This window comes from Crocodylus siamensis, chromosome 1 (genome assembly GCF_052110815.1).
Source record: "Crocodylus siamensis isolate JL-2025a chromosome 1, ASM5211081v1, whole genome shotgun sequence".
In the NCBI taxonomy this organism is placed as follows: Eukaryota; Metazoa; Chordata; order Crocodylia; family Crocodylidae; genus Crocodylus; species Crocodylus siamensis.
Window position 1 is genome coordinate 72,049,356 of NC_143395.1, and position 24,448 is coordinate 72,073,803.

At 47.2% G+C, this 24,448-nt stretch overlaps 2 protein-coding genes across 8 annotated transcripts in view; one reads left to right on the top strand and one right to left on the bottom strand.

The window, feature by feature from the left end:
• MDN1 (midasin AAA ATPase 1) overlaps positions 1–10,597 on the bottom strand; it is a 154,186-nt gene extending 143,589 nt beyond the window's left edge. The window contains exon 1 of the mRNA XM_090036605.1: positions 10,368–10,597. Within this exon, the coding sequence (XP_089892731.1) occupies positions 10,368–10,460 (93 nt within the window). The 5' untranslated portion in view covers positions 10,461–10,597. The remainder of the gene's footprint in view (positions 1–10,367) is intronic.
• A 141-nt stretch (positions 10,598–10,738) lies between these two features.
• Positions 10,739–24,448, top strand: part of CASP8AP2 (caspase 8 associated protein 2) — a 31,879-nt gene continuing 18,169 nt past the window's right edge. The window contains exons 1-7 of one of the 7 annotated variants that reach the window (XM_090036618.1): positions 11,065–11,450; positions 13,787–13,865; positions 14,992–15,082; positions 16,043–16,117; positions 18,459–18,559; positions 19,199–19,273; positions 20,828–20,943. In XM_090036618.1, coding sequence (XP_089892744.1) covers positions 13,863–13,865; positions 14,992–15,082; positions 16,043–16,117; positions 18,459–18,559; positions 19,199–19,273; positions 20,828–20,943 — 461 coding nt within the window. In that variant the 5' untranslated portion in view covers positions 11,065–11,450; positions 13,787–13,862. Of the gene's footprint in view, positions 10,809–11,040; positions 12,315–13,786; positions 13,866–14,991; positions 15,083–16,042; positions 16,118–18,458; positions 18,560–19,198; positions 19,274–20,827; positions 20,944–24,448 lie in introns of those variants that run through there. The other 6 variants (XM_090036668.1, XM_090036652.1, XM_090036628.1 and 3 more) reach the window with 6 other exon arrangements.

A 24,448-nucleotide genomic window follows, 5' to 3' on the forward strand; every position in this document is an offset into this window, starting at 1 on the left:
AATTAAGACAAAGAGGTAGAGTAACAGTCTTATCAAGGACAAGAGATTAAATGCCCACTTTTCTGCACCAGACAGAAGTGCAACAAATACCATTCCCTGGCTGTACATACCTCTGCTTAATTTAAACAAAGCATAATTCAACCAAGAAAAGCAGTCTGCTTATCAGGAAAGGGGAGTAATCAGGGAAAGACAGAGCACAAGTGCTCCAAGGGTAGATAAATACAGTCTTCATTAGAGGCTGGGATGACAGCCAAGTTGTGCTCCTAGTCCTTCCATGGAAGTTATTTTTTGTTCATTAGACATTTTTTGTTTACTGTAAAGATGCATCTCACTGAACAACTGCAAAACAACTTACATGCTAGACCCTAACTTGATCCCAAGATTCAACTGCAGGTTGGCAATGTCACTCTCAAAGAAAGAACATATACAAATACTTAAATCCTTTCTTTTTTTTTTTTTTTGCAGAATCCAGTCCATCTTGAGAGGAAGTGCACTGTGCCTCATAGTAGGCTAGCTAAGTATACTTCCGATGTAGAATTAGATTTGTAAAACATGGGTTAAGGACGTGGAAAACACTGATTGTAAGACAACTGTTAAAAAAACATTTTCTTCACAATTCTACTTGGTAACCTATTTTAGTTGCTGTACTAAAAGTCAGTGCACACATGTCAAGGCAACTCACTCCATGTGTGACCCTTTAAGTGAGAGAATTTTGCAATTTAAAGTTTCAGGGGCTTTTAGGGGTGCACTGATAAAGGTTTTCTTGGCCGATACCAACAGCTGATTATTAACCAGTTGTATCGGCTGATATCAATCTGGGCAGCCAGGCATGTGGAAAGCAGCTCCATGCTGTTATGTCTGTGGAGGGGAAGAAGTGTGGGGGAAGCACAAGGTCCCCATTGTGAAGGAGGAAGTGGGTGTGCTATCCAGTCAGGATGGCAAATGAGACCCAGGGAGGTGTGGAGAGCAGGATGGAGCTGTGGGTGGATCCATCCAGGGTGCTTAAAAATGGCAGTGGGGGGGCTCGTTGAATGAGCTTTAGTTCAAGAACCGCCACCACCATTTTAAAGCATGGAAACACTTTTAACTGGAGCAGAGCTGAGCGGGGCGAGGGCGGATGCGAGCTGCTCATCGTGAGCTCAGGGCTTTCCGCTCTGCTGCCTTTGCTTCAGGGGGCCCGCACCCCCTGCCCACACAGGAGAGGGAGGCACAACTCACAGCACCCACTGCTGCCAGGTGGGCAGTGGGTACACAGCCAGCTGAGGGCCCTCTGGAGCAAAGGCAGCAGAGCAGAGAGCCCCAAAATCACAGTGAGCAGTCTGCATCCACCCCACACGTGCCCCTTCCCCTCCACAGACTTACATGCAGAGCGCTGCTCTTCACGCTGCCCAGCTGCACTCCTGGTCACATGCATAAATGAGGCTGTGCACATGCACACAGCATCCAGGGACCCTGGCAAAAAGGCATATTATATTTATTGGTGAACATTATTGGCTATGCTGGCCAAAAAAAACCTAATGTTAATTTTCCTTTTATTGGTGCTCATCCAATATGCGACTGATATATTGGTGCACCTCTAGTAGTTTTCACAGTTGAAGCATAATAGCTCCAACAATCTGAAAAGTGAGATGGAACCACCCACCAAATACATCTTCCTGTGGAAAAAGCTAAGTTAAAAGAAATGGAGAAATAAGCAGAATAAAACAGTACGTACAACTACCACCAGACTACACTATGAATGGTGGAGGTAAAGGAGGTATACAAAAGGTATCCTAATACCCATTATAAGATCAAAGCTTCAAACTGCTAGCATCTGAAGTGAGAAGACCACGCATTCAGAAAGAGAATTTCCACCTTAATAATAACAGTGTCTTTTTTAACAAGTTATCTCACAAAAACAGCAGCTTTCAAAAGCCTAGAAGACAAGAGGAGATCAGAATAGTGCAATGAAACAGACCCAAGGGAACAGACTTCCAGCCTAAAAGTTCCCCTGTGCAAAATTAAGTTTATTTTCTACCTAACAGGATTTTTACCATCTTGGATTTGTCCTCAGCTTGAAGAAGAGTGCATGTGCCCAAAGGCTTGCAAAGAAAGGGGTTTTTTTTTTTGTGATTTCTTAGTTGGTCTAATAAAAGGTATCATCTCTGAATCAAAAATTCTAGAGTTTTGCATTTCTTACAAACAGAGACACACACATCAACTATTTGCCATAATGCTGTACAACAAAAGAAAAAGCAGATTGATTTCTTTTTAAATTATCAGCTTCATTTGTTGGAGTTCTGGACCAAGGAAGTCAGGAGTCCTGTTCCATTCCCTGCTTTGCCACTGGACTGCTGGGAGAGACTCGGAAGGGTCCATTCATATTTCTAGGAGTCTCTTTCCACATCTGTAAAGCGAGTCATGATTCTTCCCTTGTTTGAAAAGCACTTTGAGACGCAGCAACATAAAGCACTATAAAAAAGAACTTAATGATATCATAGTTCTTAAAAATACTGTTCATGTTTCCTACAAAAAATGGAAGTGTCTTATACCAACCAAAAGAGAACGGAGAACCAGAATCTTATCCCTCAAGCATCCCTTGATTCTTCAATAGGCTAAATGTAAGCTAATTCAGGAACTTGAAATTTAGCAACACCCATTTGGCTAACCAAGTGAATTTATTGCTATCCACAAGGGTACTATTCCTGAGCCCTGTTTTGTGATCTGAAGTTCATTTCCCAATCTCAGAGCTTCTTGATTCCCTGATTGGATACAACACAACTAGCCCCTGAATTATTCCAAGAGAGACAAACTGTCCTCCATGTGTCATTTCAGTGCTCCCTACATCTCCATGTCTTGGTTCATTCACTCACAAATAACTCTAGTCACAGACTCCTCTGCTTCTCAGCAGTCAGTCAGGGGAACCCCTGAATGCAGGAGGTCTGTTCATTTCCCTTTTCTAATGCTTGGAACAATGATGACAGCAATTCTCAATCAGGTGCTGTGGCAGCCTTTGAAGGGTGCTGCCAGAGCAGGCTCCAGTTGTTAGCAGCGAGTCCTGGCCTTGTCCATGTGTGCGTAGGATGGCGAGAGGTTAAAAGTCTCTGGAAATCTTGAACTTCTGACTTTGATGATGCTATGACCTACTTATCAGCAAGAGGCATGCGCAGTTACTACTAATCATATATAACAGGTTTTGGCGCAAAATGTTACCATCTCAGAAGAGCTCGCCTGAGCTAACTAGACACCTGAATGATGAAAGGAATGACTGACAACTGATGGACAAATGGTTCTGTACAGTGACTGGTCAACCTGACAACTGACAGGTGGCAAGGTGGTATGGATAAAACCAGCATGAGTGAGTGCCTGGGTGTGCAAATGTCAGTGCATGTTTGGTCGGTGAGTGTGTATATTGGAGTGGCGGGTCCATTTGTGTTGTGTTTACTGGAGTTATGGTGCATAAGTTGTGAATAGTAGTATGGAGGGGAAGAGAGAGAGTCAGGGCCATAGGAGATCATTCCCAGAAAGAAGAGCTGTTACCCTTGGTTTATTTGATTTCGGCCTGAAGACTTTGCTGATCTTCTCACCAGTAAAGTCAGTTGGTAATAGATAGTTGCTCCCTGGTTTTAATATTGTTTGGTGTGTTCTTAACTAATGTACTGCAGGTGGGGCTGGGATGCAAGCCTATACCTTGGGCTTTAAAGGGTATTTACCCTTTTAAATCCCCACCTGACCTTAGGAACACTAGCAGAGATCCAACACCCCTCCACTCTTAATTAATTTTAATTAGGAGTCCCTCCCACAGGTCCACACAGGGAGGCATTAAATGCAAGCTTTTCCTGACAGCTTCCCTCTTCCTCCTTGCCAGCCGCTCTTTAAATAGTTAAGCACTACAACTAATACATTACATTTTTAAATGGGATGGTGATCAATTCGCAAAAGTTATGGAGGGGAGACTCCAGTCTAAAAGGTTCAGAACCACCAAACTATAAACATCAGTGACAGCATTTCCCCTAAAAATAAACAAGTTTGCATATTATTGTTTCATAATATGAAGGTTCTCCCAGCTAGGGCAAAGAGAAACCATTTTGAAATAAAAGTTTAGATTCTGAAAAGGTTTGGCACTTTAGACTTTCCACACACAGATTTTTTTTAAACATTTCCAGGTAGGACTCAAAGGAAAAAATGGTTTCTCTCACACAAATTGTTTAAGGTTCTAAAGCAGAGGTGGACAAAATATAGCCTGCGGGCCACATCCAGCCTGCCAGGCCATTCTATCCAGCCTGCAGGGCACCTAAAAAGTTTAGAAGATAAATATTTATCTGCTCCTCAGTGCCTGTGAAAGATGACAGGAACCAGGGGCAGTAGGACCCAGAGGAAGCCAGTAGGACTCAACAGCAAGGCAAGCTCTGCCCCCCACCCCTGAAGTCTCTGCATATCACAGCTTTCCCTGCACAGGGCCCCCGGGTGCATTGCCCAACTGCAGGGCCGTGCCAGTACCCCGGGGTCAGAAGCGAGAGGGGGCAGCATATCACAGCTTTCCCCGCACGCGGCCCCCGGGTGCACTGCCCGACTGCAGGGCCGTGTCGGTACCCCAGGGTCAGAAGCGAGAGGGGGCAGCTGTGTGCAAGTGTGTAGTGAGAGAAGCACACAGTGTGCATGTGCGTCCCTCCATCCATGCAATGAGGGAGGGAGAAAGAGTGTGTATGTCTGTGCAATGAGGACACGATAGAGAGAGGAAGGAGAGTGAGGGAGGGAGGGAAGCAGAGTGTGTGTGCCATGAGGGAGAGGGAGAGTGTGCATGTTCATAAGGTGAGTCCCATAAGCACACCCTACCACACACATGCACCCACACCCTCCTTGCACTGCCATACACACAGAATTGCATACCCACACCCTCCACACATCCTCCCCCCAAAACATTCCCCCCACAAATCCCATACCTACCCATACCCTACATGTCCACACACACCCATATGCTCCATCACCCCACACCCACTGCCCCACACCTAGCCACCCTCCCCCACATACCCACAGCCCCCCACAAATCTATAACCACCCCCATAGTATAGGAGTGGTTTATTTTAAGCTGTTCTGCAATCATCTCTGTGTACACTACACAAATGCATGAAATCAGGACAAAAATATTTTTTTTAAATCGAATTAATTAATCTTAGAATCAATGAGTCAGAAGGGACCTAGACAGATCACCTAGTCCGACCCCCTGCCATGGGCAGGAAGGAGCACCGGGGGTGGCAGGGGCCACAAGACCCCAGCCAGGTGCCTATCCAGTCTCTTCTTGAAGATCTCCAGGGAAGGTGAGAGCACCACCTCTCTGCGAAGCCTATTCCAGGCTCTGGCCACCCTTATAGTGAAGTAGTTCTTCCGAATATCTAACCTAAACCTATCCTCCCGCAGCTTGTGGCCATTGTTCCTGGTGACTCCAAAGGGGGCCCTGGTGAACAGACTTTCCCCAAGTCCCTGCTGCTGGCCCCTGATAAGGGTTGTAGGCAGCCACAAGATCCCCCCTCAGTCTCCTCTTGCAGAGACTGAAGAGATTCAGGTCCCTCAGCCTATCCTCATAGCGCTGGCCAAGGAGGCCCTCAACCATACGAGTGGCCTCCTCTGGACCCTCTCCAGGTTCTCCATGTCCCTCTTGAAGTGCGGCACATAGAGGGGGAGCAAGACCTTTCTGGACCTGTTAGTGATGCCCCTGTTGATGCAGGACAGGGTGCGGTTGGCTCTGCCTATTGCTTCGTCACATTGGCAACTCATATTCATCCTGGAGTCAATCCTGACTCCAAGAGCCCTCTCTGCCTCTGTGCTGCCGAGAGAGTCAGCCCCTAGCCTATAACCATAATGCTGGTTCCCTCTCCCCAGGTGCAGCACCCTGCACTTGTCCTTGTTGAACCGCATCCTGTTCAGATCCACCCACTTCTCTAACCTATCCAGGTCTGCCTGGATGCGGTCCCTGCCTGCCAGTGTATTCACTTTACCCCACAGCTTGGTGTCATCAGCGAACTTGAACAGGGTGCTCTCCACACCCTCGTCCAGGTCGCTAATGAAGATGTTGAACAGCACCGGCCCAAGGACTGAGCCCTGGGGGACTCCGCTGCCCACAACTTCACAGACTGACATCGACCCGTCCACCACCACCCCGTGGGTGTGCTCCTGGAGCCAGTTTGCCACCCATCTGACTGTGCATTAGTCAATGCCGCAGTCCCTCAGCTTGCCCACCAGAATTGGGTGGGACACTGTGTCAAAGGCCTTCTGGAAGTCCAAGAAGATGACATTGACTTCCTCCTTCCCATCTAAGCTCTTTGTTACCTGGTCATAGATAGAGACCAGGTTAGTCAGGCAGCATCGGCCTTGCACGAACCCATGCTGGTTACCCCTCAACATCACTTTCCCTGCAGGGCTCTCACAAATGTGGCCCTTGATAATTTTTTCAAAGACCTTCCCCAGGATTGAAGTGAGGCTGACTGGCCTGTAGTTGCCAGGCTCTTCCTTCCTCCCCTTCTTGAAAATAGGGACCACACTGGCCCTTTTCCAGTCCTCAGGGACTTGGCCCGAGCACCAGTAGTCCTCAAACAGCCATGCCAATGGCTCCGCAATGACACCGGCCAATTCCCTCAGCACCCGTGGATGAAGATCATCAGAGCCCGCCGATTTGGACACATCTAAGCCTTGCAGGTAATCCTTAACTAGGTCTGAACTAACAGTCGGGGGACTCGCATCCTTCCCGGGCCTCTCTACGCTGTCACCTGAGATCACCCCACTGTCAGCAGACAGGAACACGGAGGCAAAGAACTTGTTGAAGAGTTCTGCCTTCTCTTGCGCGTCCGTCACCAACTGCCCTGCCCTGCTTCATAGGGGTCCAGTGTTACCCCGAGACTTCTTCTTGCTACCTATATACTTGAAGAAATGTTGTAGATATTTGCTTTTTAGAATAAAAATTGGTATTTTCTCATTACGAGATAGCAAAACCCCTTGCTGAAAGGAGACAGATCCTCCAGAGAGATAGATCGCACATTTGAAAGAGCCAGCCAGATACCACGTGAACAACTGCTGCAGTACAGAAGAAAACCCCCTACAAATCACACATCGCCTGTTATGACATATCGTCCCTCCCTCGAACCTTGTACGGAAAGTCCTCAAACAACTGCAACCCATACTAGAAAGAGACCCTACTTTAAAAAAGATCTTCCCACAGCCACCCATCCTAGCCTTCAAACAAGCACCGAACCTCGCTAACCTCATCACCAGAAGCAAACTTCCTCAAGCCCAGAACACACCATGACAAGAAATACAAAACCTGCCAACACATCTCCACCACCCCCACAATTACTACATCCCACAACAGAGCCACCTGCATTCCCAGATCTTACAGCTGCACCTCCAGAAATGTAATATCTCACCAATGCACCAAATGCCCTGATGGAAAATACGTAGGAGAGACCAAACAACAACTGCGCACCAGAATGAATGCACACTGGAAATCTATCAAAGACAGAAATACCCAATTACTTGTGGGGGCACATTTCTCACAAGAAAACCACTCTCTCTCCAATTTCTCAGTCCTGATCCTCAAAGGAAACTTACAAAACACTTCCCAGAGACAAGACTATGAACTCCACTTCATCAACCTCCTGGATACTAAAAATCATGGCCTAAATATAGACATTGGATTTATGACACATTATAACCTGCCTGACATCTGACTCACTAGGTATCTCTCCAGTATTCATCCCCCTTCTCTCTCTTCCCCCTCCCCCTCCGCCTGTCTCTCACCCATTAACTCCTCAGTCTACATTTTCACTGACTACCTGTCTTGTATGCATACCAGACCAGCCTCTGGCTTCTTTACTTTTCATTCCATCCAGGAAGAGCACACACCAACTGCTGAAACTTCCTTAGCCTGACGAAGGGTTTTTGAACCCAAAAGCTTGCTTAATAATTGTTTTCTACCTATTTAAGTTAGTCTAATAAAAGATATTAGATTCATGCAAAGAACCTTGTCTTGCTGAAAGAAGTAATTCCAGGGGCTAGGGGAGGGACTTCTAGTGGCAAAGGGTGGGGGTTAAGGGATGGGACTTCTGGTCCCAAGATGGCGACCAGGGGGCAGAGCACCTGTCAAGGGGCAGGGCTATCCATGCAGCCCTTGACAGCTTGCCAAAACTTGGTTAGTGGCCCTCTGCCTAAAATTGCCCACCTGTTCTAAAGCTTTTCACAGCAAAAGTACCATAAAGCAACAGTTCATCCTTTGACTTCCTGTTGCTCTCCATCCAAAGACCTTTAAAGCAGGGGTTTCCAACCTTTTTTAACAAGTGTGTACCCCCGCTTCTGTATTAAAGTTTCAAGTCATGTACCCTTTTATATTTTTTTCTTGTTTTTAATGTTACCAATTATGTGATATAAGGCAAGCTACGCTTATTAATAATGCATTTCATGTTAATTTACACATTCAATATACATATCAGTTATGCCACAACAGTTCCGGCTGGTAAGTCTGTTATGGAGGAAGGGGTAAGGAAAGGGATGTGAAGGAGGCAGATCGAGGTCCCCACAGTGAGGTGGGGGAGTGGGGTTGAGCCAGGAGAAGGTGCTGCACAGCCGGGACAGCATGGGACTGAGCCGTAAGCGGCTTATTCAGGGAGTGCAGGAGGCAGTTCCCACACAGGCAGCAAGCGGCTACAGCACAGGTCACCGGGCATGGGGCAGGCAAGGGGCTGTTTTTTCCATGCTCCGTACCAGCTTGTAACCTGCCCCCACAGCCAGCCTGAGCCCTGCACTGGCTTCGGGCCCGCCTGTCAGGGCTACACACTCGCCTGTCACGGCTATGCGCAGCAGCGGTCCTCCTGCTTGCTGTGCCAGGTAGTGTTTGTTGCTGCTGCCCACCTGGAGCTCGCACACTGGGCAGCCCAGAGGTGGTGGTGGCAAACGCTGCCCGATGCAGCAAGCAGGGGGGCCACAGCTGCTGCTGCCGCCACACAGCAATCCCAGTGGGCGAGCGCCAGTACAGGGCCCAGGCTGGCAGTGGGGGTGGGTTACAAGCTAGTGCTGAGCATTGGAAAAGCGGCCCCTCGCCCACCACACTGTGCTACAACCGCTTGCAGCCCACGTGGGGCTGCCTGTGACTGCTCAGAAGAGTCCCACACAGGCTGCAGGTGGCTGCAGCAAGGAGAGCCGCCCAGGAGGCGGGGGAGGGGCCATGGGCGGGGGAGGGGCCACTTTTCCCCGTACTCAACACCACCTCAATCCCTGCCACGGAGCAGGGGGTCAGGGATGCACGCTGCCCCCTGCTTGTGCCACAGAGCTGGGGTCACTGGGAGTGAGTGGGTGTACGAGGCCCACACCAGTGTCCCAGGGCCAGCGCCAGCAGGGCTCAGGGCAGGGCAGCAGGAGTATAGGGGTCCCGGCCAGCAGGGAGCTCTATGGAGCGGGGCCAGCTCCCCCATCTTCCTGCTGGTGCAGCGCAACCCAGCTCCACAGACCCCTGACAGCCTGTGCCCTGCTCTGGGCCCCACCAGTGCTGGCCCTGAGACACTGGTTCAAAGACATTGGGGCATTCATCCCAAGATGGTGACCGGGGGCAGGGCACCTGTCAAGGGGCAGGGCTACCCATGCAGCCCGCAACAGCCAGCCAAAACTGGGTAAGCGGCCTTCCGCCCGAAATAATTGCCCACCCTTGACCTAGAGAGAAGGGGCAGGACTAGCAGCTGTAACTGAGTTACCACTAGGGGACTAGTGAGCCAGGGCAGGCTTCTACCCATCTCTATGGGCAGGGGTGCGAGAAATCCTGGGACACTAGAGGACTTCAACTGGGGAAGTACATCTTTGGGGAGTGCCCTCACCTTAAGGGAAAGGAGCTGCGCAGTGCAAGTCCAAGAGACTCCTGCCCTGGAGTGGCTGAACTTAGAATGCTCAAAATCACGTTAAGGTATCAAGGCACAGACAATCCAGGGCAAACCATGTAACAAGGTCCAAATTAGCACTTTCCAGCATCCCAGAGACTACCTGGGAGATCAGCCTGCAGCTGCAGCAGCAGCAGCTTTGTGCTTTAACTAAGCTAGAAGTTATGCTACCTCTGGGTTTGCCTGGAGATGTCCTCACATCTCCGCCTGGGTGTTTTATTTTTAAATACCAGCAAGGAGCCGCTTGGTGCTCGGGACGGAGCAGGGCATGACATGTTCTGCACACAGGCCTGCCGGCGCCGGCCTGAGGCAGGGCAGGCGAAGGGGGGGAATTTCGGGGGTGGAGGGAGCACGGAGCTATGTGGGCAGCAGAGCGGGGGGGGCGGGAGCGGGAGGGCGGGGCGGGTCAGGAGCTTATGTGAGGAAATGCGGAGGGGGTAGAGAACAAAGCCGCGGGGCGGACCCCCCGCTCACCTGCTTGGCCAGCAACCGGCTCAGTTCCGCGCAGCCCTTCTCGCTCCTGCGCGCCACCAGCTGCAGCGGCTCGGCCAGGCGCGCGCGCTCCATGCCGGCGCGGGCGCCGGTCGTGAGGCGCCGGGGAGGGGGGCGGGGCCGAACGATCCGCTGTTGAGCCGCCGCGGCCGCAACGCGACACGTGCGGGAGCAGCCGACGCGCAGCTCGCGCGATTCCGCTTCCGGGAAACATCATCAGCCAGCGACAAGACAGCCGCTTTACCCAGCGGCGCCGCATGGGGGAGAACTACAGCTCCCGGCATGCCCGGCGCGGACGTACCGCCGGCGCCTACTGGGAGGAGTGCGCAGCATACTCGTAGGCGTAGTTCCGTACGCGCAGCACCCCCCACCACCATCGCTCGTTCGCCCCGCCCCAGCCATCCATCGGCGGTCTAGGCACAGGCACGTTTCGTGGCCAGCCGCCGGCCAGGCCTCGCGCACAGCGCGGGAGAGGGGGCGCCCGGCTGAGTGGGGGAGAGGAGGGAGGCACGAGGTGCAGCCGGGCGGGGGCTCGGAGTTGGTCGGGTGGGGGCGGGGCTGGCGCAGCCTCCGACTTTGGCGCCAACTGTTCATCCCCGGGGGCGGGAAGCGGTGACGTCACGACCGCGAACGTGCCCTGCGTCTCCGCCCATTGGTCGGCGCTGGGCAGGGTCCCGCCCCGCTCCCCCCGCCCCGACCTGGCCTGCGGCTCCGGCGGCGGTGACCGAGCGACGGCGGCGAGAGGCCGGTGAGGGGTGGGGCCGAGGCACCGACACCAAGCCCAGGAACCCCTTCCTCAGGGCCTCGCCTCCCCTCCCCCCCCCGCTCCGCCGGTAACACAGCGGCCGAAACCTCGCTGCCCCGCGGGGGCTCGCAGGGGAGCGGGGGTGGCAGGGCCTTCACCGCAGCGGCCCCTGGGCGGGGACAGGGCGCCCGAGGTCCCGCCCGGGGGCGCCTGAAGGCTCGGTCCGTGGCGCAGCCTGAGCCACCCGCTCGCCTCTCCTTGCCTCTTCGTGCGGCGGGCACGTGGGCAGATCTCCCGCGAGGGGACGAGAGCGCATGGTGGTGAGACCTGCTGGACCCTTGGACAGGAGAAGGGTTGCACCCCCCAGTGCCATGGACAGATGAGAGAGCCTCAGCCTGTTCCGTCTGGAAACAGCAGCGCTGGAGGGGGATGCAATCAGGGTTTACTGCGAGCAAATACTAAGCAGAAAAGAAAGTCGATTGCGGTTTGCTGGTTGCTCTCTCACACTGCGACAACAGGGAGTCACAACAAGAAGCCTGTCGGCACTAAGGGCACCTGTAGACATGCGGGATGTGTGCTCTGGCGTTCTGTAGCTACAGTGCGTTGCAGCCAACTCAGTTAATAGAGTATGTTGCAGCACGCTGATTGGCAGCCTCCAGCGGCCCTGTGTTTCAAAGTGGCAGCAGGAGGCACTTTAAAGCTTGTTAAACAGGCACTCCTGCCGCCATTTTGAAGTGCAGGATGCTGAATACACAAGATGCTGCAGGCACTTTCGAGCGGCCCCGAGAGGTGCTCCAACTGAAGCACTGCCCCATACTCCCGAAGCATGTGTAAAGATGGCCTAAGTTTAAAGATAACAAAAAGAAGTTTCTTTCCACATTGCGTGTCATGAAAGTGTGGGTTGCTGCTACCAGCTGCTGTGGAAGCTGAGAGTTTATCCACTTTCAAAAAGGATTGGACAAATTCTTGGATGAAAGGCACCAGTAGCTGTTGGGCATGGGAGATGGGGACAAAGCCTCTAAATCAAAACTTCCTAGGTCTTATATACTGGAGGCTGTAAGTGAGAGAAGAACAGTGGAAGACAATCCAATTCACTCTTCCTTTCAGCACCCACTCACTCTCTGTTACTTTAACACAGGCCTATTTGTCACCTTGAGGGGCGCCATTTAGACATGGGATGCTGGGTAAGATGGATCTAGGGTCTAAGCCAGGAAATGGCAGGTCTTATACCTGTGTGTTATTGAACAAGGCAGTTGCTCTTGCCTGCGGTAATATCAAATCAGAGGAAATGTAATCCAGATTGGCAGCAGGGGATGGGGATGATTTAACTTAATTTTTTGAGAGTAGTGCTTTGGACGTTCTTGTCAGGCAATGTTGCAATCTCAAGCAGACTATGTGTCAGCAGTTTATTCTTAGGAAGTTTACTTAGTAATGATAAATGGATTAAACAGTAGATTTTCTCACTTCAGAACTTTTGGGTTTTCCATGTAGCTGTGCCCTACTTCTGTGACAGTTGCATGCTTACTTTTCTGGGCCACAGGTCTCTTAATTTTTCAGCCTGGCACCAAGCCGCTTGCTGGCTGGTTTTATTAAAGACTAATGCTCCAAGTAAAAGCAAGTCAGGGTGCACCAACAGAGATTTTTGGGGCCAATACCGATAGCCAATTTTTAAGGAGGCATATTGGCCAATACTGATCCCATTTCCAATACGCAGCCCTGCAGCTTGAAGAGCAGCGTCTGGCTGGTAGGTCTTCTAGTGGAAGAGAAGGGGCGTGGGGAGGGCAGATTGAGGCCCCTGCAGTATGGGAGGGAGTGGGGCAGGCGCTGCCAGTCAGGGTGGGATGTGGGACAGTCACAGCCCCTACAGGGTAGGGGAGGGGTGGATGACTCCCGCCGCTGCATGCACCCCAGGAGGCATGGGGGATGTGTGACCCTGGATCTGCGCAGGGCAGGCTGCTGCTGCTGGGGTTGTATGGGGCTCTTCCCGGCAGGAGCTGGGCCAGGCTGCACTGGGAGGGGGCTATTGGGTGGGGGGGGGGGCTGGAGCCACCCCAAAATTTGCTGTAGCCCCCCCAAGTCCTCCCTCCCAGCACTGCTGCTGCCTACCTTGAGCGCAGCCCAACCTAGCCCCTGGCAGGAAGAGTCCTGCACAGCCCCAGCCCCAGCCCACCCTGCCTCACGCTGATCTGGGAGCACATGCTGCCCCACCATGCCCTCCTGAGGTGCACACAGCAGTGGGAGCCACATCCCCCAGATGAGCCACAATTCCATCCCATGCCCCTCCCTGGCTGAGCAGTTCCTACCCCAGCCCTACTCCCTCACCCCAGGGGCCTTGACATAACCCCCACCCCTTCTCTCCCCTACCCCACACCTTCCACCACAACAGACTTAGCAGCTGGGTGCAGCTCTCCATGCTGCTGGGCTGTGCTCCTCACCACCTATGCTGCACTGTGGCTCCGCACTTGTATGGGGCGTTTATCAGCCACATCAGCCCAATTTTCAGTACAGTCAGTTTTCTTTATATTGGTGCTAATCCGATATCGGACCAATGTATCGACACACCTCTAAAGCAAGTGATGCTTCAAGATGCCTTTAGCTCATGATACTGTTTTGAAATTGTAACCTGTTTTGCTTTTCATTTTTTTTACACTTGCAGATGGAGAAGCCATAGGGAAACGGTATCATGGCAACAGATTACGATAATGGACTAGGACTACTTGATAACCTTTACGATGGTAAGACTTTCTATTGAATAGGTTGTTAACTTTATTTTCCAAGGAGGTAAACCAAACATGGCTGCAGCAGTGGTGAGGGAAAGAGTGGGGCTGGGGATGGGACAGATGCTGCACAGCTGGGGCAGGCTGTGGGACAGCTGCAAGTGGCTTGTCCAGGGGCTGTGGGGAGGTGGGGGTACACAACCCGGGAGGGCTTTGGGGGTGTGTGCCTCCGGATTTACATGTGGAGCAAGATGGGCTTGGGGCTGGGGCGGTGCCAGGTTCTTCCTGGCAGGGGCTGGACCGGGCTGTGGTCAGGGCGGGTAGTAGTGCTGGGAGGGAGACTGGGGGCAGGGGGCTGCAGCCACCTGAAAATTCGCTGTAGCCCCCCCAGCTTCCCCTCCCAGTGCCACCACCCACTCCAGTGCAGCGTGGCCTGTTGGAAAGAGCCCAGCGAAGCCCTGGCCCCAGCATGCAGTGGCAGCCTGCCCTCACCTTGCGTGCAGATCCTGGGCACATACCCCCCATGCCCTCCTGGGGTGCACACAGTGGCAGGAGCTGCCCCACTTCCCTTCCCCTGCACTGGGTGTCCCACGGATGAGCTGCTTGCAGCTCCCTCCCTCCTGCACCCCACCCTGGCTGTGCAGGGCCTGGCAGTGAGGGAGGAAACAGGGCACAGGCAGGAGCAGGGACTGGGGGGTGTGGGGCCCTGGCTAGGCCGGGTTGTGGGATAACCAGAGGCCTGGTGGGCATATGCCCCTCCAATTTGTGCACAGAGCAGAGGTGGGTGTTGCTGCGCTTTGCTCCCTGCTGCAGCTGCCCCACACCCCCTGCCTTCCCAGCAGCGGGACAGCATCGCACGGCTCTTGGGGCATTGGGGCTCAAAGCCCAGTACACAGCCACAGCCACCTCTGCTCCATGCACTGATCGGGGGGGGGGGGTGCCCCCCAGGCCTCCGCTTGTCCCACTCGCCCCTGCTCCTGCCTGTGCCCTGCTCCCTCCTTCACTCACTGCTGGGGCTTCAATCTCCCTCCTCCCTTTTCCCTCCCACCATCCATTACCCCACAGACTTACCATTTTGAACTGAAGTCCAACCCAGGATCTACCATGCTCAGCCCCCACAAATAATTTTTTTCTCCCTCCCTAGAACTGCCCCCGCCCCCCACTTCCTTCCCCACAGACTGACCTGCTGGAGTGGTCGCGCTCGATAGATCCTGTGTTGGACTTCAATTCAAAAGGTGATCTTGTACTTAAAAGGTTGGAGACCACTGTCTTAAAAGTAGTCCAGACATGATTTCTGTAACCATAACTGAATGTCCTGGTTTTGTACTGCCTGATTTTGAGGATCATGGGAATGTTACAGCAATGTTTTACAATTTTAAATTAAAAATATACAGTGGATTGTAATTCTTCCTCAGTATAGAGAGTATTCTGAAAACTTTGGTGAACACATAAGTACTGCTTTACAGTAGCAATAACTACATGCTGTAGAATGAAAAGGTTTAGGGAAGGATAAGAAAAACACTCAGAGGCTTGAGTTGAAATGTTTGAATGAAGAGATGTTGGAAAAGTTCGGTATTTTTAACTTTTGAGAGAAAATGAATAAAACTGTATGTTTGTTTATAATGTACTAGTCAACAATTGCATACATGAGCTTTTTAACTGATGTATAGACTGCTTTCCTACATTTCTTATCTGTTTACTATAAAAAACTTAAAGTAGAAATTTTTTTATTTTTTTGTTGCATGATGCTGTAACACAAGCAGACTTTCCGCAAACTTTCAGAGTTTCCTATTCCAAAATGGTAGAATTTACCTTTTCTACTTGTAGGTAGGTAAATTGAATGTCATACAGCTTATTTCAGGACTTGTAGGGATTTGGAACCAAGTGCCTGTCTTTTCAGTATAGATACTAAAGTTCCTTTCTCATATAAATAGAAGCTTACCGCAGCATCCATCCAAAATGTTCCTGTCTTCCACCATTGTGAAGTCTCAACTTGTCATTCATCATCTCAGGAGCTGTAGTTTATTAACACTGTGTACACGGCTGTGAAACTCCTGGACATTAAAGATGCAAGAAAATATATGTTAGGTAGTGTCTATTATAATGTGAAATGCACACTTTAATGGAGAGAGAAGAGGTTGAAGCTTACAAAAATATAACATACTTATTTTGGTCTTCTCTTGCTTTATTTTAAGATTCTCCTTTTAGGGACGAAGATGAGAGTTCCGTGGATATTTATGATGGGTTGGACAATACTTCAGCTGTTCCTGGTAGGTTGACAGTCAAATGTGGTATAGCCCAGGAGGCTCCTTCCAGTTTTGGGGTCCTTTACGTTCATTTTGGTGCATGTGATATTCTGTTATATGGGGATACTTGATGGCAGGGTAGATATTCTGACTGACTTCAGACAAATATAGCTAGCTAACTTTTGATACTTGAGAGGTCTGTTCTGCTGCTGCCTAGATCAGTTTTGAAACGTGTATTTAGTGTGTATTGTGACATAGTTGTGCTATATATATATTTGATGATGATCTCTTATTTTGAATTAAACATCCAGTTAGTTTTTTTTATGGTGGGAAAAAAAGGTAAGATTTCTTGAACTTGTAAAGCATACCACCAAAATAGATGTCTTTTAGTACTAGTCAGTTTTAACAGATTTGGTGCATGTGTGCTTTTCTTCAGATTTGTTTTACACATGGGCGACTGGTGCCACTTTCCCGCGACTGGTGTGGGGGTCAGTCACGCCAACCGGGGGGGGGCGGGGGTGCCCCCATGGCCAATCACGTGGCAAAATGTACCGGCCAGTGAGTAGCCACACTGTTGAAAGTGGCTGGGTTGCTTCCAGGAGTGGCCGCGGTGTACATCCAGCATTTGCACTCCCCGGCCAGCACTTGAAGAGGGGGCACCGGTGTTCCTGCCTACCCATTGCTGAGCGGGGAGCATGGCCTGACAGGGTGCACCAGTGCTGTCAGTGGGTGCACGTGCAGCTGGTCACCGCTGGTTTTATGGTTGATTAAAATCAGTCTGTAAAAGTGTGGGTTTGACCATTGATATGTACAGTTATAAGAGTATAAAAGTTCTCTAAGTGGTTGATTGTAAACAGGGACTTTAAAAAAAGAAGCACGTAGAAGTAATTAATGCACTGTGGACATCTTAGAAATCATTTATTTTTCAGTATAGCATAGGTCTCAGGATTTTTTTGTTTTATTTCCTTTTTAATGTTCAAAAATCCTCATCAGAGCAATCCTATAGGCAAATAAAATGGCATTTGCCTGACTGTCTGTATCATATGAATTGTTACTCTCTTTGTTTGATGGTGGCGTTAAATTACTTCACTCAAGGATTGTGGGGTATCATTGTGTGAGTGTTGTCCTTACAAATAACAAGGTAATCTCTACCCTGACAACTCCTGATCTAGGTGTTTCTTTTATTCACTTTTCACTTGCTATTCAAACAAGTTGAGGGAGTGTATTGAGGTCTACACGATCTGTAATTCTGCATTTTAGTGCTTGTTCGTGTAGCAAAATGCAGTGCTGTGCAGCTATACCCCAAGGTAACTGCAAACATGCTAACTTGTGTACCAGTGTCTTTACAAATATGTGGTTATGCCATGCAGATACCTGACTTACTTTCATACATGATAATCTTACTTTCATGCACGATAATTCCAAAACCCAAAACAGTATAGTTGTATTAGTTTACTTCTGTATCTGGACTATTAAACCCAGCTTCTCAGCAGAGCTAATTGGGCCAGGCACAATGATGCTGTAAATGTGGCTTATGCTGCTTCCAGTTCTATAACTAATGCATGCAGAGTCAGCTCAGGTATCACTCTTTAGCTCTGCGTTTCACCGTATGGATATAGCATTAGCAGGACTGAAGCAAATGAGTCAAGACTTAGGAGGAATCCTAAAACAACACAACTGGAATATTTACCAGTTATATTGTGAATTTCTCTTGTTTTAAAAAGTTCACCACCCAACTCTGTAATCAAACTGTTACCTTCTCCCTTTCTGACTGAGTGAGCACACTATCTCTATTTATAGGCGTGTATTTCCTGAATATCAGAGGCAAAGATTTCTTGGTTGCTGGGTCTCTGCCTGAGGAATTTTCTCCAGCTAGAAACAGTATAAAAACTGAAGCTGGTTACATGTTTTGTCAATTGCAAGATGAGCATCTTCTGACTTTCCATAAATTACTGACTCTGGATCTGGAAACTTCTAAAAATTTGCCCCTTTCTGTGCTTTTAATTATATTTACCTTTTGGTAAGAAGTATTTAATATTAGAAAATCCTGTAAACGCACCCAGATTCAGTTGGGGATAGGTTTTTCTATAAGTCTGTAAACCAAAACATTAACCACTAAACTTAGAAATAAATTTTCTTCCTTAACTTTTACCTTAGTGTTTTCAAATAAAACTAATATAGACATTGAAATTGAAGACCTAGAAGACTGTGAGTGATTGTGTTTAAATGTATGACATAAGACTTAAACTGCACCGGTGCTCTCAGTGGGTGCACGTGCACTTCTTACGCATTACTGCTGGTTTTACGGTTAGATACACCACTTAGATCACTTCTTCTTTTATATAAAGAGCATATCGTGTTTCAGATAATCCTATTCAACTGTCTTCACCAAACAAAAACTGTTTAAACTTGTTTGATGAGATCCTGATTGAAGAAGGAACTGCGAAGGAAGCATCTTATAATGATGTATGTATTGATTTGACTACTGTTAATTTTGGAAAGGGGAGAGGGGAAGGCAGGGAGAGTTGCATGCCCCGGAACTTGGAATGTCAAATTGTTATAAAATAGTGGCCAAACTACACTGAAAAGTATGAGAATTTTCAAGCAGACAGACCTACACTTTATCTTTATTGCTATGAGTATGTAAGGAAATTGGTCCCCTGCTTCAAATTTTAATACTACATTTTTCTGTTAAACTATGTAGTACTGAGATGAGACTGTCATTTAGCATTTTAGTTACTCTCCCAATTACATTATGAAGAAATTCTTTAACTGATTATGGAGGGAGAATCCTTCTATAATTGAGGTAATGATTAGTGTTTTGATATAAACCCAGTCTCAAAATTGTTGTTAGTTTTGCCAAACTTTAGACATTTCAGGTGGAGAACTTTGAAGTGTAGGAAGAGAAGAAAACTTGGGCAGTTGTGTATATAAACATAAATCCAATAATTTTTTTTACCTGATGATATTCTGGTGTTGGGAAGAAACTTATTAACTGCTTCTGTAAGTATGTAGACTTTTCTCATACGAATCTTTTATCTGTTAACCCAGATTTTTTTTTGTATAATAATGGATTCGCTACAAATTGACTTCTTTATTTTACAGTTGCAGGCAGAGTATGGAAAATGTCAAGAACAGATTAAAGAGTTGATGAAGAAGTTTAAGGAAATACAGACACAGGTACTTTCTTAGGGGTCTGTCTGAGACTTGCAGATAAGAATTCAATTTTAACTACTTTGCAAACTTTGTTAAAATTTTTGTCAATAACTTACATAGGAAATTACTCTAAATCTGTACTATGTCACTTGTTAACCCATTGCCCCATGTTCTGGGCGCCACACTTCAAGAGGGATGTGGACAACATGGAGAGGGTCCAGAGGAGGGCCACTCACATGATCAAGGGGCAACAGAGCAGGCCCTGCAAGGAGAGGCTATGGGACCTGAACCTGTTCAGCCTCCACAAGAGAAGGCTGAGGGGCGATCTAGTGGCCTGTTACAAACTAGTCAGAGGGGACCAGCAGGCATTGGGGGAGTCCCTGTTCCCCTGAGCACTGCCGGGAGTGACCAGGAATAACGGTCACAAGCTGGCAGAGGGTAGATTCAGGCTAGATGTCAGGAGGTGCTACTTCACTGTCAGAGCGGCTAGGATCTGGAACCAACTTCCAAGAGAAGTGGTGCAGGCTCCTACCCTGGGGGTCTTTAAGAGGAGGTTAGATGAACACCTTGCTGGGGTCGTTTGACCCCAGTACTTTTTCCTGCCAAAGCAGGGGGTCGGACTCGATGATCTGCTCAGGTCCCTTCTGACCCTACGAACTATGAAACTATGACAAATCCACGTACTAGATGAATATGCTTGTGTTTCTGAAGTTACGTGCAATATACAGGTTTGTTTATTAGAAATCTATATTTAAAATGCAAGTATGTCAAACTGGCTGCTTCTGGAAAGCTGTACATCTCTCTTGATAATCTTTGCATTTTTAATTTTTAGTGTCATGATCTAAGAAGTCATTTAAGAGTAGTTGCTCATGAAGAAAGGATCTTAAAGCAGCAAGTAAAATCCAGATGCATTGTGGTGCTAAGCACTTAGATTCGGCTAATTCTAATGAGAGGTGAAGGTTTTTTTGATGCCTCAAAATTGGTTCCTACATCATTCATTTTCTCTTCTGCTGAACAGAATCTCATACTCACAACAGTAACTGTTCTGTCGCAAGCAATAACGCTATCCAGGAGAGGGTGACTATAATAAAATAGGAGTAAAATGAGAATATAATCTCTCAGCATTTTAATCATGTTTCATAGCACTCAAGAGGGCTAGGCAAATCACAAAAGACAAAGTTAGCTTTTTTGCTGCCAAGAGTTTACAAGTTAAATCTTACAGTTCATGTGACAGTGAAAACAAGCAGCCATGGAAGGGATAAAGCAAGAAAGGAAGATGGGGGTTAGGAATACAGCTGTATGGGTACTCAGTTTAAGACATGTTTCATTGTTAGCAACTGGTACATTAAAATAATTTTTAGAAGGAAGAGAAATTGGAGGGAAAATTTGACTTTTATAGGAAATATATCAACCAAGAGGCCATTTATTCACTTTGACTTCTATGTAATTTTCAGTATGTTTTTAGTACGTTTTTATGTACTAATGTCTTTCTAATTGCTTTCTCATGTTGGCTTTACTCATGTACCTGGGTGAATATTTGTAAGGATAATTCTGTATCTTTTCTTTTCCTTCAAGTAGAACAGCATTCTACAAAATGAAAATCAGGCCCTTAAAAAGAATATTTCAGCACTTATCAAAACAGCCAGAGTGGAAATTAATCGCAAGGATGAGGAAATCAGTAATCTTCACCAAAGGTATCAGTAGACTAAGCTAATTTAAGACTTCCTTTTTGCCTGACCATAAGTTTACATCCATTACATGCTACGAGCATATTTTAAATTGGCAAGAGGAAAAATCGCACATTAGTATACATTTGCGTACTTAACTAATTTTAGTATATTAACACGAAATGCATACATAACGCGTTGTCTTAAATGCCAGCTTGAAATCTTGAGGATTCTACTTAGCAGCTGACCAAGTGCTCATCCACATTTCTGAGCCATATTTTTTAACTTCCTGCATAATCTGGTCAGCCCTCATTTGTTTCAGTGCAATAAGTATTTCATCCATGTTTCAGCTTCAGAGTAGCATCATTTTCAGAATATAGTTTTATAAAATCCTGTGGATTTTTGCTAGTCTTTTAGCCAGGTATTAGAGAGCTCTATTTCTGTTGTTATTGGTAGGGAGCTCTGTGAATTTAGCAACTTGTCATACTCTGGCTGTCGAAGCTTGGGAAGTTAAAAGTATTGATGTATAGAATGGACAGCAGTTTGCTGTAACTTTTCTTGACTCTTGAGGTTGAGGCATTGGACTGGGACTTAGATCATATAAGTTAAACTCTTGTCTCCCTTGCTGACTTCCTGTGTGATACAGTGACTTAGTTTATTAGTTCTTCCATTAGAAAAAAAAAAGATAAAATGTTATTTACATCTCAAAATCTTGCAAGGAAAAAGCTCACTGACATAAGCAGATGATTGCAGTGCTGGAGGTGATTAGCACCTAGCCTATGCAGTAGTCTTTCTTCCCTAAAGAAGATTATTAGAAGCACTATGAATGAGGTGGAGAGTGGTTAAATTGTTTGTACAGGCAACTCCCGCTTAACACTCCTAATTAGTTCCTGAAAAACAACGTTATGTGAAATGGAAAGTATTTGACGACCCATGGTGGTGACCGCAAGTGTTTTTAATGACCCAAGATGGTGACTGCAAGCGTTATTTAAAAAAAACTGAGTAATATGTGGAATCTGGTATCAATTTAAAATGAGTGTTATAGCAAAATAATGCTAAGCAAAACAGTGTTAAGCAGGGGCTGCCTGTAATCCTAATTGCCATGAGGTACTGTCCTTCTGAATATACTTGAGTAGTATGCCATTTGATAAACAGAGGAAGGCAGGTCTTTGTTAGTTCTTTCACTTGGTTGCTATGACTGGTCAGCAGTTTTCTTCATAACTTTGAGCTGAATATTTTAGCCCTCGATAATTTTCTTTTTTTTTATTCAAAAGTTTTCATTTCTTTTGAAAAATACTTTTAAACTCTGCTGCTATAAGTCCTAAAAGAGAATAGCAACTTCCAGCTTTTACTGTTGCCTTTCAAGTCAACTATCAGAAACTCTAGGGGTATTCCCCCAGGCTCTCTGTGTTGCTAGTTGAGTCATAAACTGAAGGTCATAATTTAAAAATCATCTTTTGATCAATCATTAAAATTATGTTCTCATTTTAGGATGTTTTGTAAGGACTTTGTCCAGAGTTAATAGAGAAGGAGGTAGAGGCACTGCTGTAATTGTCTTGACAGTAACATTTTGGGCAAATATTTAATAAGAGCAGTTTAATTTATACTGCAGCTGAAGTGTGTCCAGAGAAATCTCTTGGTTTTGCATATATTGCAAACTACTGTATATTTGGATGCCATGGTGATGAATTCAGGACAAGGGCATGACTAGAATTAAACTATTCTGAAATTCCTGTAACAACACAGTCTTAGCCCTATGACCAAAAATCTTTAGCAATGGCAGATCTGTGAAGGGAGGGTAATCATTTTTTAATCTTAAGAGAAATCTGTATAAGAATCACCATTTCATTTATTTATTACAAAATTATCACAGACTCTGATATTAAGCATACTGGCTGTGTGAATAGGGCACTTTACATAAATACTGAGTGAAAGCTAAATGGAGGATTCTTCATCTGTGATTTCCTACAAATTTCTTGGATACCGTCATGTTTGCATTGCATGTAAGCATCCATGTGATTTTTAATTGCTGGGCTACCTAACTTACATAGTCTTTAGCTCTTGGTGGAAATGCTATTCCCTTTGACATGTTTCTCTACTGTATTAAGACATGGCTTTTCTGCAGTTAAAAGACGTCCCAGACATAAATACAGAAAAAATTCTAGGCTTGATGCACCTGTAGGTGAATGGCTCAAATACTTTAGAGTCCCATCAGGCTGCTCTCACTTGGCCTGAAAAGAGATTGTATTTCAGTAGACTGGTGGCTCTAAATCTTTTTAAACTTGAGGTACCTCTTCGTAACTTTTGTGAATTGATATTACCCTATTTCAAACACTAACTTATTTATTATAATACTTCCCTCGTTTCAGAGGAATCAAGCGGGGGTAGCTGCAAGCACGGCCAAGCAGAGAATAGCCTGAGCCTGCACTTATCTGCTTGTCTCCTCACTTTGTGGCACCCTTCATAGTATCTCACTGCACTACAGAGAGCCCCAGAAACCTGACTGAGTCACTGTAGCAGAGAGTTAGGTTTCATGTATAGTGGAAATAAACATTTTTATGTTCATATTTCTAACATAAAAATATGAAAAGTTAGAATTTTTACTTAACCTGAAATAATTTTTTACATAGACTTCTGTCTGACTTTGTCTCAGGCCAGGTTTTCACTCAAATAAAAATGAGGACAAAAATAAATGTCAGCACAAAGCAAAGGTTAGGCACACGTGAAAAGAATAAACATGAGAAACACTTGCAAAATAGTTCAAAATGAAAACGAAACAAAAAAAAAATGGAAGGAGGTTTTAGGGAAATAGCTTCAGAAACCACAATAACTTTTTTCTAAAATTCAGTTTCCGTAAAAATATCACACCCTATGCTCTGGGAAAAGTATATAGCATATTTACTTGAATCTAAGATTAGGTGTCCCCCCCACATCAGCATTGGGGCGGGGAAGCCCCTCATCTTAAAGTTACATACAAAGTAGAGGGGGCTGCAGGTGGCTGCCATGGTTTTGATTCAAGCCCTGAGCTCAGGTCAGGGCCAGAGTCAGACCCACAGCAGCTTCCTGCTGCCCCGTGCTTGCCCTCTGCAGCATCTGGCTCTTGCCTCCTTCCCTTACTCTCAGGCTCAGACTGGATTCCCTCCCAGGCATGGAGAACATGGAAACTCTGTCCACTGCCAGGCCAATCAGCAGTGCTGATACAGCTGCATGGTTGGCAGGGTGAGACTGGAGCCTGAGTAGTGTCTGATAGTAAGGGAGGGATAAGGGAAGGGAAGAGACTGGGGAGTGGAAGGAAGGGGTGGAGACTGTGGGGAGGGAGAGGAAGAGGCTATGAGGAGCTGGATATAGGGGGTGCTGGAAGGCTGCAAGGGGAAGAAGTAAGGAGGTTGCAAAGGCAAGAGGGCTACCTGACTCCTCTCCCTCTTCCCCCTCAGCCACTGCTTTCCTTAGTATAGCAGTAGGGGATGAATTTAAGACCACCCTCCAATAATTTGATTCTATATCTGGAAAAATTATAATAACTTTACACATT